A 13,307-nucleotide genomic window follows, 5' to 3' on the forward strand; every position below is an offset into this window, starting at 1 on the left:
CCAACATGGGGTGTTTGGCTTTTGTAGAGAGGACACTGGTTATGCTGACCCATTCTTCTGAGAATGGTAAAGTTTCTGAGCAATTCTTAGGTCGACCGACACTTCCTGTGTCGTCTGTTCTGATGTCCTCAATGTTTATGGTTTGATGTGTCCTAGATCAGCACGTTTGCCATGAGTGTCGCGTTTAGAGTCACTCGGGATTGGTCACTCCGGTGTCGAATTTGTCACCGGCTTTTAGTGATGGGGCACATGATTTTCGTGGAAGGGTGTCTAATGCCTTCAAGAACTCCCTCGCGACGGATTCGATGTTTCGGACGGATCTCATGTTCCGATTGGACATGATGTGATTCAGTTCATGAGGCTCAATGCTAGAGTGCTTGACAAAGAACGCAATAAACATCTTGCTCATCTCAAAGGGAGTTTCATACCGCTGCCAGAGAAGGTCATCGGCCCATTCGTCGGATATGATACTAATCCCCCTCTCAACCTTGACCGCAACATCAATCGAGCACCCCATCCTTCTAAAGTCGAGACCATCCGCCAGTTGCTGAAGATCTGTGGACTGAAGGGCAATGTCTATTTCGGAAACGACGATGCGGCTGAAATGGTCTTCCACATGGAGCCTGTCGCTCACGTCACGGACATGGAGTTCCGCGTTTACCCCGTGGTCGAAGATGTCAAACACGGCTTCAAGCGTCATTGGCTTAGCCAGGAGACGGTTGACTTTTCAATGCTTGATGCAGATGATTTACGTGGCAGACGGCGAGACAACTTCCAGTAGCCTTGCAATTCAAGCGCAAGGGCTTTTCTTTTCATCCGGTTATGTTTCTCAAATCGAAAATCGAAAATCAACTCAAACACTTGGAAAATCCCCCTCCCGTCCCCAGCATCCCTCACAGAGAAAATATAATTCCAAACGATTGCAAGTGCTCGAAAGAAAAGGACTGAGTTTTTCTCACTCAACAGGGGCCAAGGAGACATGCAGAGCATAATCCACAGGGCATTAGTTAGCTTTCCATGGAAGAGAGCGATGAGATCAAATTGCTAGAATAAAATGGATCCTCGTAAACTATTGGAAGCCCTCTGCAGTCTTGTACGCCTCATCGAGGGCTTGACACGGGTGGTATTAAATTGGCAAGTGAGCCGAATGGTCGTTTCCTGCGGTGGAGCTCACCGCTGAACTAGGCCCTTCAACTGACTCGAACATTCCGCCAATATTCGCAATGCACGACCTTGCAGCTCCACGGCCCGTCATTTGGTCAGCCGGGACTCCAGGGAGACAATGCAGCCTGACACAAGTTCCTCTAATGCCCCCTCGTCGGCCGGCAATCCGCCCCAGCATGGTCGGAAACGAAAAGCGCCCTCTGCTTCCCGGGGCGTAGCCAGCCTCACCCCCGAACAACTCGCCAAGAAGCGCGCCAATGACCGCGAAGCCCAGCGTGCCATTCGAGAACGGACGAAGCAGCAGATCGAGTCTCTCGAGCGTCGGATACAAGAGCTGACTTCTCAACAACCATATCAAGAGCTTCAGGCTGTTACCCGACAGAAAGATGCCATCCAGGCGGAAAATGACGAGATCAAGAGGAGGTTGGCCTCGATTATGTCTATAATACAACCAATTGTCGGAGCTCATGGCTTGACAGGTATTTGCGGATTATCTCAATGTCAAGATCACTTCTCACTGTACCCAGAACTTGCAACCGCTGCTCAGCACAATGTCCAGGCTGGACTGGCACAGCAGAACAGCGCCTTTCATCCGACCACCCTTCCCCATTCAGATGCTTACCTCAACAGCCAGCAAAATGGACGACCCTTCACAGCCTCTCCCAACATGCCTCAAAGTCACATAGAAACCACGGGATACTCGCCTCCACTTGGGCCAGAAGACACAGTCGAGAATAGGACATGGCACCCTTCCCGAGATGCACTAAGTCATCAGCGAGACAATCTCCAGCGAGGCATGGAACTGAATGACTCCGGAGAGCGACTATCCTTTAATTTTCTCCTCGACAGTATTGGACAGCGATCGGGAACAGCGCCTCCGCAAACAATTTCTCCGTCTCGTCGCCCTGCATACCCCACGCTGGCACGCGGTTTGTCTGAACAATCCCAAGCCCCATGGACCGTGCTTCCCAAGAACGTACCGCCGACATGTCCTCTCGACGGCCTATTACTGAATTTTCTGCATTCCCGCCGACGCGAGGCAAACCAGGAGTCCGGGATCAACCCTCTACTTAACCCGACGTACCCCAGCGTCTCTTCCCTTCTCAACCCTTCCGGCAGCCACCGCCTCGACCCCGTCTCGCAACTAATGACCGACATCATCAGCAGATTCCCCAACATCTCCGACCTTCCCGAACAGGCCGCCGTTCTATTTGCGATGTTCATGTTTATGCGCTGGCTCATAAACCCGACTCAAGAGAACTATGAACGCATGCCCGAATGGCTTCGTCCTACGCCTGCCCAACTCTTTACGCCTCACCCAGTCTGGATCGATCACGTCCCATGGCCGCGCATGCGCGACAAAGTCTTAGCCCACTATCAGGACTACCCGTTTGAGAACTGGTTCATCCCTTTCACCAGCGACCTCAGCGTCAATTGGCCGTATGATCCGGTTGACTGTCTGATTTCGAACTCTGAGAAGGATGATCCCCTCATGAACCCTGCTTTTGAGAGGCATATTCGTCGCATTGAAAATTGGTCCGTCGGACCGGCATTTGCGGAAGCGTTTCCTACGCTGGTCGACACGACGCGGATTAAACCTAAGGATCCTCCCCTCTAGGCGCACAGCAAGTCTGCCACTACCACCTTCTCCTTCCCAATCTCAGCAATTAGAGTCAAAAAGTTCTCAAACCTTGGGGGTTTTTAATAGAGGAACTCATTTTTTGCGGTGTGGCATGGCTGAAAATCGATAGGTAGGGGTGCGGTGACTGAAAAATCCCAGTTTAATTGGCTAACCCTTGTGGTGTCCTATTTTAACGAATCATCTCCATGAATGGAGTAGCTGCCTACCAGCATTCGTCGTTCTGGTCAGGGAATTGGATATGAGATGGAAAAAGTCAATTCGCAAGCTATACGTAGTTGAAAGGTATGGCTTCATTAATATGAAATACTCGAAACAGGTGGAAACGAGACATGGAATCAAGCTGCAAATAAGCTGGGGGGTGCTCATGTGGAACAATACATCTAATTGAAATTGATTTCTCATAATTGCTCCATATCGATGGTTGCTCTAGGCGAAATGGGACTTGGAGAAAAGCAACCCACTTAGCAAATTCGCATTTTCGGGCGCCGGGATTCTCATCTTCGTGAGGCAGAGCGCATCCTCAATTGTCGTCTCTTTCGTGAAGTGTGTATGTTGTGGGCTCTCTTGGGTTCTCGTCACTCCATCCGTGAAGAGACGGCCTCTTAGCCCACAAGTAGTCTTGACGGGAAGGGATCTCTCTGCATTTGGGCCTTTGACATTTTGCTTTCTCAAAGGATGCCGACTCTTCGCGGTGAAACTAGAGGCTAGGCGAGCTCACCTGGAGTTCTGCCTTCTCCCCCTTTAAAGAATATTTCTTCGACAGCGCCGAGTGTCATTTACACCGCGATCTTTGCGCTGTACTTCGCAGCCGCGGTGTCGAATGCATGACTCTTCTCCTCCAGATCCTTCAAGAGAGCATGATCTTTGTCCTTCTCCTGCAATTGCTTGAGCAGTTCCTGGATCAGTTCACTCTTCTTACCCATAATGCTTCCCAACACCACACTGTTGGCGATAGCCTGCACATCTGCGTTCTCCAAGGCCAGGGCCTGCTGTAGTGCTGCGTCTGCCTCTTCTGTCCGGCCCAAATGTAACTCTGCAACGGCTTGTCCTACCAGAGCCGTCGGCGACGTGTTGCCTGGTGCGCTAGCCAGCTCTTCATATACGTAGAATGCCGATTGGTATTTGTCGCTGCCCCCTTCACGAAGGTTTGTCCAAGATTCGGCCAGGTTGATCAGCAGACTATCTTGGGCCCAGCGCTTTGCAGCCTGAACCTCTTTGACGGCAAGGTCCGTCCGGTTCTGCATGAGGTGGATCTGCACCAGGAGCGCCACGGCTTCGAGATTCCCTTGATGTTTGTTCAATAACTCAATTGCTTTGCCATATTCGCCTGCGGATGCCAGTACCGTGCCAGCGCAGATCTGCACCACTGCGTCTTCGGGATCCGAGTCGGCAAGGGAAGAGGCAGTCTCAACGGCGGAGGAGTCGCCAGATGATTGACGTGCAAGAGCCACTAGAGAGCGAGATGCGGCATCTTGAGAAGGTTTGAGGGAAGAGATGACTGCGGATGACTGCCCTAGGGCTATTTGTGCGCGGTACTTCAAGATTTGCGCGGTGGTCCTGTTTTCTGCGGAGAGGGAGGAAGTATCAAAGTCCAGGACGGCTGGATATGCGTGCGTGTAGAATGCGGTGGTTATGTTCAGGAGTTCTAGCTAGGTGTCAACGGCTGAATACAGAATGCCAGGAAGGATGCATACCGCCCTCGCCGGAGAATGGGTCCATGGTGGGCTGTGAAGTGAGCGGAGGATACAAGTTTTGTAAAGATATTTCGTTCCTGAAGAGGAATATTTGGTCGGGATTGCGAACTTGGTCGGATCTTAGGTGTTGGAGTTATATGCCAGTCAGACATTGGGGAGCGTCTAGATCGGGGAAGGTGGGACGGGCTACGGTATCTCTCTTTTATGGTGAAACGAAACACGCTCAATCCCAGCTTTGTCTAATCTCATGCGCTGAACGTCGTCATCCTTTCTTGGAATCGCCGCTGGCGGCACAGGAGTTTCTCAATTCGCGTCTTTTTCAAACCACTGGAGATCGAGAACTACTAGGCCACTCCCCCTCTTGCTTTTCAAATCAAACTATCATGGCTCGAGGAGCCAAATTCAGCTTTGCATACAACAGCATTGTCCTAGACCACCGAGCCATCCAGACTCGTCGAGCCATGAGTCGAGTTAAAGCAAACTATCACCTCTTCCTGCGAAATCAGCCACGAGTCCCACAATTCAGGATCCAAGATCTGGGGCCCAAGAGAAAGTGGCAGGTACCAAAGATGAGGCACATTGAAGAATAATGACGAAAAGCTGTCTCAATCTCTCACGGTGGTTATATATTGGGCATTAGAGGTGTTTGATAAGGAGATCATACGAAACCCTGGGATTCGATGGATGTATATTTACGGATGAATCACTCTACTCGTTTATTCTGATGGACTCTCCGACTTTGATAGCCTCCATGAAAATCTCTTTTTCCATGTTCTCCACTCCCCCCCACCCAAAAAAAAATTTCCATCACTTGATTCATCTGCGGTCATTTCCATCATCCGGCTGATTGGGTGTTCACTCCCTCAATGGTACAGTGTCGGTAAAAAGAGCCTTGGAAAAGGATTCGGGATAACGAGCGCCATGGACTTCGGCCGCGTCAATAGCTTTTCGAATCTTCTGGTTGTCCTCCGGAGTGATTTTCACGTTCAGAGATCCCATGTTCTCGTCGAAATTCTTGATTTTGGTGGTGCCGGGGATGGGGATGATATCATCACCCTGAGCCATCAAGAATGCAAGCACGAGTTGGCCCGGAGTGCAGCCCTTGGCATCGGCCAAGGCCTTGATTTCGTCGACCAACTTGAGGTTCTTGGGGAAGTTCTCTGCGTTGAAGCGTGGCGCGAATTTACGGAAATCCCCTTCTTCAAAATCCTCGGGCCCTTTCAAAGTTCCGGTCAAGAAACCTCGACCCAGTGGTGAGTAGGCAACAGTTGCGACTCCCAGCTCTCGACATGTTCTTAGGAGATCGATCTGTGGGTCTTCAATGTCCATAGAGAAGGGGCTGTATTCCACCTGAACTGCGTCGATGTGCGCGACCTGTCTCCCCCAGCATCAGTGAGTGGAAAGTGAAAAGTCTCCAAATTGCTCACCTTGCAGGCTCTCCTGAGACTTTCAGCGCTGCACTCGCTCAAACCCAAGTACTTGACCTTGCCGGCATCTTGCAATTCCTTCATGGTTTTTACCGTGATCTCTATCGGTTGGTCGGCCTGCAGTCGATGGGCATAATACAAGTCAATCTGATCAATTCCTAACCTCCTTAAAGACTTATCGCAGGCCGCTCGGATGTATTCGGGCTCGTTTCTCACGCTTCTCTGTTTGGTCTCAGGGTCGACATAGTTTCCGAACTTGGTGGCCAGGAATATATTCTCCCTCTTTCCAGGATTTCTCTGGAACCAGCGACCAAGGAGATCTTCGCTGTCTTGGTACATGTCTGCCGTATCCCAGAAAAGTTCGCCAGAATTGTAGACATGGTCTAGCAGGGCGTAGCGCTCTTCGTCGGGCTTTGGGGTACCATAGAAGGCTGAAAGACCCATGGTCCCGAATCCTAAGGCGGTGACTTCGGGGCCATTCTTGCCGAGCTTGCGAGTTGCGAGCTGTGGTGCCATTGCGTTGGGAGGTGGGTATGAGGACGTGGTGGAGATGCTGGAATAGATTGTCTTGAGCGGTATGAAGGGGGCAGAAGAGGACCGATGTATATATAATTGCCGAGGGGAGGGGGAAATGGTTGTAAGTGTCTGTGATTGCCTCCCCGCAGCGAACAACGCGTGATGTCATGCATTTTTGATGCCCGGAGGGGCCGCCTTCTCGCCGCTCCCTTGTTCGTCTTTCCAAAAGAGCCGATCCCCTCCCGGAGAACTGATGATATATTCGACCTGATCGCCAACAGACCCCTTCTTCGTTGGATTAATTCCCCGGCGTTTAGGAGAGATTGGAGTTTAGCAATTTAGCACCGGGGTGGTGTCCAGCGGCCGCACCGGCCGCACACTTGGTTCTCCACCTCTCAAACGAACAGGTGGCGGTTTCTTCTTGCAAAGTCTCTGGGATTTTTCTAATGAGACCGCGATTGTCCTTTCCGTCCCGATTTGGAAATTCTTCTACCTAAACGGACCTAGTTCTCTAGTTTTCGCCCCCTCTCCTTTCTCATTGTTAAACCTTCGACATGCTAAAAAAGTTTCCTGTTCATTTGCCGGCGTTCTCAGCGTTCTCCAGTGTTCAAGAGCGTGCCGACTTTGTTATCCAACTCCGTCCAAAGATACTACCACAATATCCAACCAGATGACTTAGCTTTACAAGTGCTAATACCTCGGATGAACAAGGCTTGGTATCAAATATGCAAGGCTTCGAATGAAACCACCAGGATCCCCGGCGATGTTGCGATCCGAGCAACATAGTCCTTCCCATGTTTGAGGTGGGTTTGTCTGGAGAGTTCCTCTTCTGCACGTTAACTCTCAGTGTACATACCATGGAAAGGGAATTCGAATCATAATCCAAGGCGCTAGTATAGCTCGGTGATGGCGGGAATAAATGCCAGACTGCACGATGGCCAACCTGGTTATCAGCTGACTTTCCTTGTTGAAGGGGCAATGACTTTCTTAGCATGCAAGAGCGCAGCCCCATCAGTCACCAGTCAAACACCGATCCGGGGCTCTCGATGACAACCATCTCTCACCGTCTCGCCCGCCTTGTCGGCCCCAGCCTCGTCGCCATCTCCCTCACCGAAGCCTTAAATGCACACATCTGGGCCACCAACACTCCTCCCACGATTTTCCTCAACGGGTCTGTCATATTCGTCTCTGGCCTGGCGATCGTCCAAGCTCACAATACCTGGTGTCGAGGTTGGCCAGTTCTAATTACCCTGGTTGGTTGGGGGAATGTGGCGCTTGGTCTGATGCGTATGGCTATCCCGGAGCGGCTGTTGGACAGTGTCAGAAGAGCAGATGTGCGGGATATCAGAATGGCTACTGCTGTAACTGCCGCAATGGGAGGCTTCTTGACTTGGATGGGTTATTTTTCAACATAGAAATGTCGACCTCTCCGCCATGAGAGCGCCTGTGCATCAAAGCGACGTCTGGTCAGAGAGGAACTACAAAGGGTTCCGTGAATGAGCATCCCTTCTCCCCGCTTCCCTCAAAGCGGGTCACGCGCCCATCCCGGGAGACCGAGTTCCTGCCTTCTACATAGCCATCTTGTTCCATCACATCCGTTATGACAACGTGCTCAAAGTCTTTCTCATTCGAGACATCAGCTCGAGAGTACAGCACTTGCAAGCGACAAATTTGACCCATTTGACGCCTACTAGCAACGGCTCCGCCAAGGGCCGGTAAAGCCGCGGAGGGTCCAGTCGGCGCTGCGCGATTCCCGGGCCCGAAGATCGATCTCGCCCCACCTGCACCCGCCTGTCACCCAGGCAGATCACTTTTTATGTATCGCGTGTCCATCTTGGAATCTCCCCATGCCTCCCACACTGCCCAGGTCATCGTCGCTCCTTTGATTCTTTCTTTATGGCCCCTGCGGCAGGGCGCCTTTGTGTCCATACACTGTCTCGGCGCCATTCTCGTCGGCCTGCATGGTTGAATACCTCCCTGCAGAAACGAGCGTTCTCCCTGTCGCCGATTCACGCTGCCTTCGCACCACCCACTCCCGCCTCCCTCGGCAAAGCAGTCCCTGCAAAGCAATTCAAGAGAACTAGAAAGTGGGCGAGGAGATTGGTGTCCTTGACGTTGTTTGGAGCCATAGCATATACCGTGGACCAAAGATTTTACGCATCAAGTCTCACACGATGCACCCGGACTTTTGTCCTGGGGTTAACGGCCGCCTTGGATTATAAGATCAATTTTCGAGAGGATCCTCCTTTTGCCAACGACATCGCGGAATTACATGCCCGGAATGCGGCCAAATTGTTCCATCTTCTGCGGACCAACGGCGGACTCTATCTGAAGATTGGGCAAGCCATCGCCATGCAGACGGCCATTCTGCCGCCCGAGTTTCAGAAAATGTTTGCCAAAATGTTCGACGATGCTCCACAGAACGACTGGGCCGATGTGCGGCAGGTCATCATGGAAGACTTTGGTGGTCGTACTCCGGAAGAAGTGTTTGGCATTTCTTTTGACGGAGAGCCGGACGCCGGAGTCATGGAAAGAAAGGCCCGAGCGAGTGCCAGTGTGGCACAAGTTCATTGGGCCAGGCTAAAAGATGGTCGCGAAGTGGCCATCAAGATTCAAAAGAAAGAAATTGCCCAACAGGTCGGCTGGGATCTTTGGGCTTTCATGGTCGTCACCAGGATCTACACTTGGTGGTTCGATCTGCCTTTCTACTCGCTGGTGCCGTACATCACGGAGAGGCTGTTGCTCGAGTGTGATTTTCTGAACGAGGCGGCCAACTCTAAAAAGATGGCCGAACTTGTCACGGGCGAGCCTCGACTGCGTGACAGGGTATACATTCCCCAGGTCTACGAGGATCTCACCACGAAGCGCGTCATGACTGCGGAGTGGATTGAAGGTGTCCGGCTATGGGACAAGGATGCCATAACTCGACCGTGGCAAGGTGGCTGGCGGACAGGCAGTCCAGGTTGTCACGGCACCGCTCTCGACCCTCCTCAAACGCCCATGACCGTGCTCCAAGAGAAAGCCCGATCGGACGACGAGGAACTCAAACCAGACCGGACGTATTGGAGAGGTCAGAACGGCACCGGCGGTCTCGGCCTCAATCTGAAGGAAGTCATGACCACCATGGTCGATTTGTTCTCGGCCCAAATGTTTCTCTGGGGATGGGTACACTGCGATCCTCATCCGGGAAATATATTCATCCGCCGCCTTCCCAACGGCCACTCCGAACTGGTCCTCATCGACCATGGCCTGTATATCAACATGTCTCCCCACTTCCGGCACCAATATTCCCTCTTTTGGAAAAGTCTGATGACCTTCGACAACAAAACGCTCCAAGAAGTCGTCGGTAAATGGGGAGTCAACAACGCCGAAATTTTCGCATCCACTACGCTAATGCGACCCTACGAGGGTGGTGACCACACCGTTGCAAACCGCATCAAGGGTCTCAGCGAGCAGGAAAAGAAAAGGCGCCAGTACGAAATGCAGCAGGCGATGCGCAAAGGTGTCAAAGAAATCCTGGGCGACGAGACCAAGTGGCCTCGCGAACTTATTTTTATTGGTCGCAACATGCGTATCGTCCAAGGAAATAACCAGTACCTGGGCAGTCCGGTGAATCGTATCAAGATCACGGGGAACTGGGCATCGAGAGCTCTCGCCGAAGATAGAGAGCTCACGTTCACCCAGAGATGGAAATACTTTGGCAGCCATCTCGTCTTCAAACTTGTCTTGCTGGCGACGGATGCTTATTTCTGGTATAGCAAGTTGAAGCAGGCGCTGGGAAGGGGTCGGGGTATGGATGATGATATGGAAGAGCAGATGAGAAGGGTAGCGAAGGACTATGGGATTGAAATGAATCATAGTGTCTTTGAAGGCTGAGACAGGTTCCATTTTCATCCTGTCTGGCGTGGCACTGGTGAGCTCTCTGTGGAGCATGGTGCTGTGAGATGGGTCACCGGGGGGGTATTTTTACCACTCGGGTCTTGTACATAAAAATCTAGACACATAGAAGTGATGGAATTGTCGATACATGTTGCACGATGTGGAATGCGCGAAATGGTCATGGAAATGGAAAATATCCTCTCAACCACCAATACAACATTCCCATATTGTCACGTCTCCTGTCGAGAGTCATGATTTAGTGGAGTAATTGGTTAGATCTGATCTCATCTCATACTGATACTCTCGTGTCGTCGGGATGATGAATATCATCCTCCTCTGTGACAAGGAAAGGAAAAGGAAACCTCAAGACCATCACCGCCACATAAATTCAAGTCATTCACGCCATCATCACACCCTTCCTTTTGACCATTCAATACATCCCATACCATACACATCCTCTTCTCTCGACCCATTCGAGCACAGCTTTTCATCTGGTCTCTCACCTCATCTCCGTCTATTATTATCCGGATCACTACTCTCGACCAACTCGACGCAGAACTCGGCACACATCCTGCCCTCCGGCGTCTTCATTTGTGCCCACACCTCCCTCTTTATGCTCTCCTCCACGCCTTTTCCATACCTCTCTTGAAACACATTCTTAACCTTCTCCAAATGCTTCGGTTCCCAATGCAACCGGACGAGCCGCGAGACCAAGAGCTCCGTGCGTTCCTTCCCGGGCGCCGTCTCACTAATCGCCTGATGCAACAATAGCGCGTCACGCATCGGTCGATTCAGGGCGCCGTTCAGAATATGGGCCAACGTCTCACCGACCAGGTTGCGCGACTTGGAAATCATCTGCCGTGCGAAATTGATGTGGTACGTCCGTTCGAACACTCTCAAGACTTCGCGGAGGTGCGCATCACTGCGCACCACGATAATTTTGATCATGTCGGTTTCGCCGCCCGCGGACTCTAATGCATGTGCCAAATTCGCCACGTCTTCTTTCACCAAGTTGATATCGAGCGGCGAGGACTCGGGCATGCGTCGCTCTTCGAGCGCCAGCAGGATTGCGACGCGGAATTTATCTGCCTTCAATTCCGTGCGGATACACTTTTCCAGGTCATCATTGTATTTCTTGTCCTTGAAGCAGTTCTTGATCTCGCGGATGTCGCTGTTCGAGCGGCCCATGAGACTCTCGATGAGGAGTTCGCGGCGCGACGCCCCGCCTTGATACCAGGAATTGGCCCAGTATGCTTCGCTCTCCCACCGGCCCAGGGCCGTCGTGTAGCAGGCTTTGCCGAGGCTGCCAGGAATGCGCATTTTGATGTGCTTGGCGATATTGATGCCTTGGCCGCTGATTTTGGCGTGGTTCTTGTATTCGGCGCGCAAGGCCAAAAGATCGTCCGTCGAGAGAGAAGGCAGGATTTCAATCAATGGTCTGGGATTCGGCGCCGAGCGTGTTCCAGATAAGGCGGCGGCGATGCGCTTGGCGTCGTTGGTAGGGTCGTAGAATGACACGGTCTTCTTCTTTCCCGGACCTCCTGGTGATATGATGCTCACGTTGGAGTTGGCACGGTCGCGTTGGCCGCTGCCGGGTTCCCGGATTTCATAATTTGTGTCCAGATTCGAGAGGCGACGCGGCCGGGTTTCTCGAGTATTGCTGGAGAGGCCGTTGCTCTGCCTTTGTTCTTGGAGATATTTCTCCTTTTCCTTTTCGAGCTTGCGGATCTGTCGTTTAATGTCTGAACCAGGATCATCCGAGTCGTCGTCCAGGTCAAGATCCAAATCAGACAAATCCGAGTCGTCCTGGTGATGGGCCAGAACCAATGCTGAAGGCATGGGTGAGATGGATTGATATGTCCCTTTGTATGCTTCCAGCAAAGGCGAAGCCGGTGGTTTACCGCCATCGTGAGAGTGATGTTGAGCGACTCCCAATGTTGCAGCTCCAAGGCCAGCACCCACGGCCAAAGTGGACATTCTCTTGGTCACATTTTCAGGGGAAGAGCCGTATTTGTTGTCGTCATCGTAGAGCTTTTTATTCTTCGGCTCCCGTGTTTCATATTTGTCTTCAGTGTCTCTTTTGTCCTTCCGCTCGCGTGCTTCGTACTTTTCGAGCCTGTAGTCATCGCCCCTGTGTTTGTAGTCCTTTGGCCGAGACCGTTCATGGTTTGGTCTCCTTTCTGCGTACGGAGCTGGTACGTTCGTCCGGCCGTCATTGTATTTGTATGACACATTACCGTCCGGCTGCGCATATTGGAATCGGTCTACCTCTGCATACTGCATTCCGCCCTGGCCGCTGTATGAGGACATTCGTTGTTGAGGACGAGGGGGGGCATCGCCAGGAAATCCTCCAGGTGGTGCATATCGAGGATCGGCGCCCACATAGCTCATATGACGAGTTTCATGAGGGCGACTTTCCGTATATGCTCCCGGGGGATATCCATAGGAGCCACGGCCATTCTGATTCACATAGTCATGGCTTCTAGAATTGCGTCGATGGGCCTCTGAACCACTTTCCTCTGAATCATCATATTTCTTCCGGCTTGATTTTTCCCTTCCGTCTCTTCGCCTGTCGGAATCACTGTCTGACTTCTTTTTGGATCTTCTATACGTCCTGTCGTCGTCGGAGGGTGGGTCATCTCGTCTCCAAGGGTCCTGGCTGGATTTATATGAACGGTATCTTTCATCCTCGTCGCTGTCATCCTCATATTTCTTTGAATTCTTGGTCCGCCTCTGACGGTCGTCGTCATCGGAATCGTAGTATTTTCTGCTGGACCGCGTGTGTCTGTATTTCTGGTCGTCCTCCGACTCCGACTCCGACTCCGGCTCCGATAGGATATATTTCTTGCTCGATCTTCTGTTGTCGCTTCTGTCGGGCGAGTCCCGAAGGTCGCGTGAACGAGATCTCGATCGACCTCTGTCTCGTCCGCTCGGAGATTTCGATCGTGACCGACGATCGTCACGGACTTCGAGCATGGACGGCAT

At 51.9% G+C, this 13,307-nt stretch overlaps 8 protein-coding genes across 8 annotated transcripts; 4 read left to right on the forward strand and 4 right to left on the reverse strand.

The window, feature by feature from the left end:
* Positions 1-190: 190 nt before the first annotated feature.
* On the reverse strand, positions 191-700 carry Z518_04389 (uncharacterized protein; the record flags this gene model as incomplete). Its single annotated transcript, XM_013418095.1, has 1 exon — positions 191-700. One exon carries the CDS (start codon positions 698-700, stop codon positions 191-193), a length of 510 nt encoding a protein of 169 aa, XP_013273549.1.
* A 582-nt stretch (positions 701-1,282) lies between these two features.
* On the forward strand, positions 1,283-2,782 carry Z518_04390 (uncharacterized protein; the record flags this gene model as incomplete). The annotated part of the gene is made up of 2 exons (XM_013418096.1): positions 1,283-1,643; positions 1,692-2,782. 2 exons carry the CDS (start codon positions 1,283-1,285, stop codon positions 2,780-2,782), a joined length of 1,452 nt encoding a protein of 483 aa, XP_013273550.1.
* Positions 2,783-3,582: 800 nt separating this feature from the next.
* Z518_04391 (uncharacterized protein) lies at positions 3,583-4,525 on the reverse strand (the record flags this gene model as incomplete). Its single annotated transcript, XM_013418097.1, has 2 exons — positions 3,583-4,451; positions 4,501-4,525. The coding sequence occupies 2 exons, from the start codon at positions 4,523-4,525 to the stop codon at positions 3,583-3,585; spliced, it is 894 nt and encodes a 297-aa protein (XP_013273551.1).
* Positions 4,526-4,883: 358 nt separating this feature from the next.
* On the forward strand, positions 4,884-5,090 carry Z518_04392 (uncharacterized protein; the record flags this gene model as incomplete). Its single annotated transcript, XM_013418098.1, has 1 exon — positions 4,884-5,090. The coding sequence occupies one exon, from the start codon at positions 4,884-4,886 to the stop codon at positions 5,088-5,090; it is 207 nt and encodes a 68-aa protein (XP_013273552.1).
* A 265-nt stretch (positions 5,091-5,355) lies between these two features.
* On the reverse strand, positions 5,356-6,443 carry Z518_04393 (uncharacterized protein; the record flags this gene model as incomplete). Its single annotated transcript, XM_013418099.1, has 2 exons — positions 5,356-5,874; positions 5,928-6,443. The coding sequence occupies 2 exons, from the start codon at positions 6,441-6,443 to the stop codon at positions 5,356-5,358; spliced, it is 1,035 nt and encodes a 344-aa protein (XP_013273553.1).
* Positions 6,444-7,489: 1,046 nt separating this feature from the next.
* Positions 7,490-7,858, forward strand: Z518_04394 (uncharacterized protein; the record flags this gene model as incomplete). The annotated part of the gene is made up of 1 exon (XM_013418100.1): positions 7,490-7,858. The coding sequence occupies one exon, from the start codon at positions 7,490-7,492 to the stop codon at positions 7,856-7,858; it is 369 nt and encodes a 122-aa protein (XP_013273554.1).
* Positions 7,859-8,339: 481 nt separating this feature from the next.
* Positions 8,340-10,319, forward strand: Z518_04395 (uncharacterized protein; the record flags this gene model as incomplete). Its single annotated transcript, XM_013418101.1, has 1 exon — positions 8,340-10,319. One exon carries the CDS (start codon positions 8,340-8,342, stop codon positions 10,317-10,319), a length of 1,980 nt encoding a protein of 659 aa, XP_013273555.1.
* A 507-nt stretch (positions 10,320-10,826) lies between these two features.
* On the reverse strand, positions 10,827-13,307 carry Z518_04396 (uncharacterized protein; the record flags this gene model as incomplete). Its single annotated transcript, XM_013418102.1, has 1 exon — positions 10,827-13,307. The coding sequence occupies one exon, from the start codon at positions 13,305-13,307 to the stop codon at positions 10,827-10,829; it is 2,481 nt and encodes an 826-aa protein (XP_013273556.1).

This window comes from Rhinocladiella mackenziei (assembly GCF_000835555.1).
Source record: "Rhinocladiella mackenziei CBS 650.93 unplaced genomic scaffold supercont1.3, whole genome shotgun sequence".
NCBI classification, from domain to species: Eukaryota; Fungi; Ascomycota; class Eurotiomycetes; order Chaetothyriales; family Herpotrichiellaceae; genus Rhinocladiella; species Rhinocladiella mackenziei.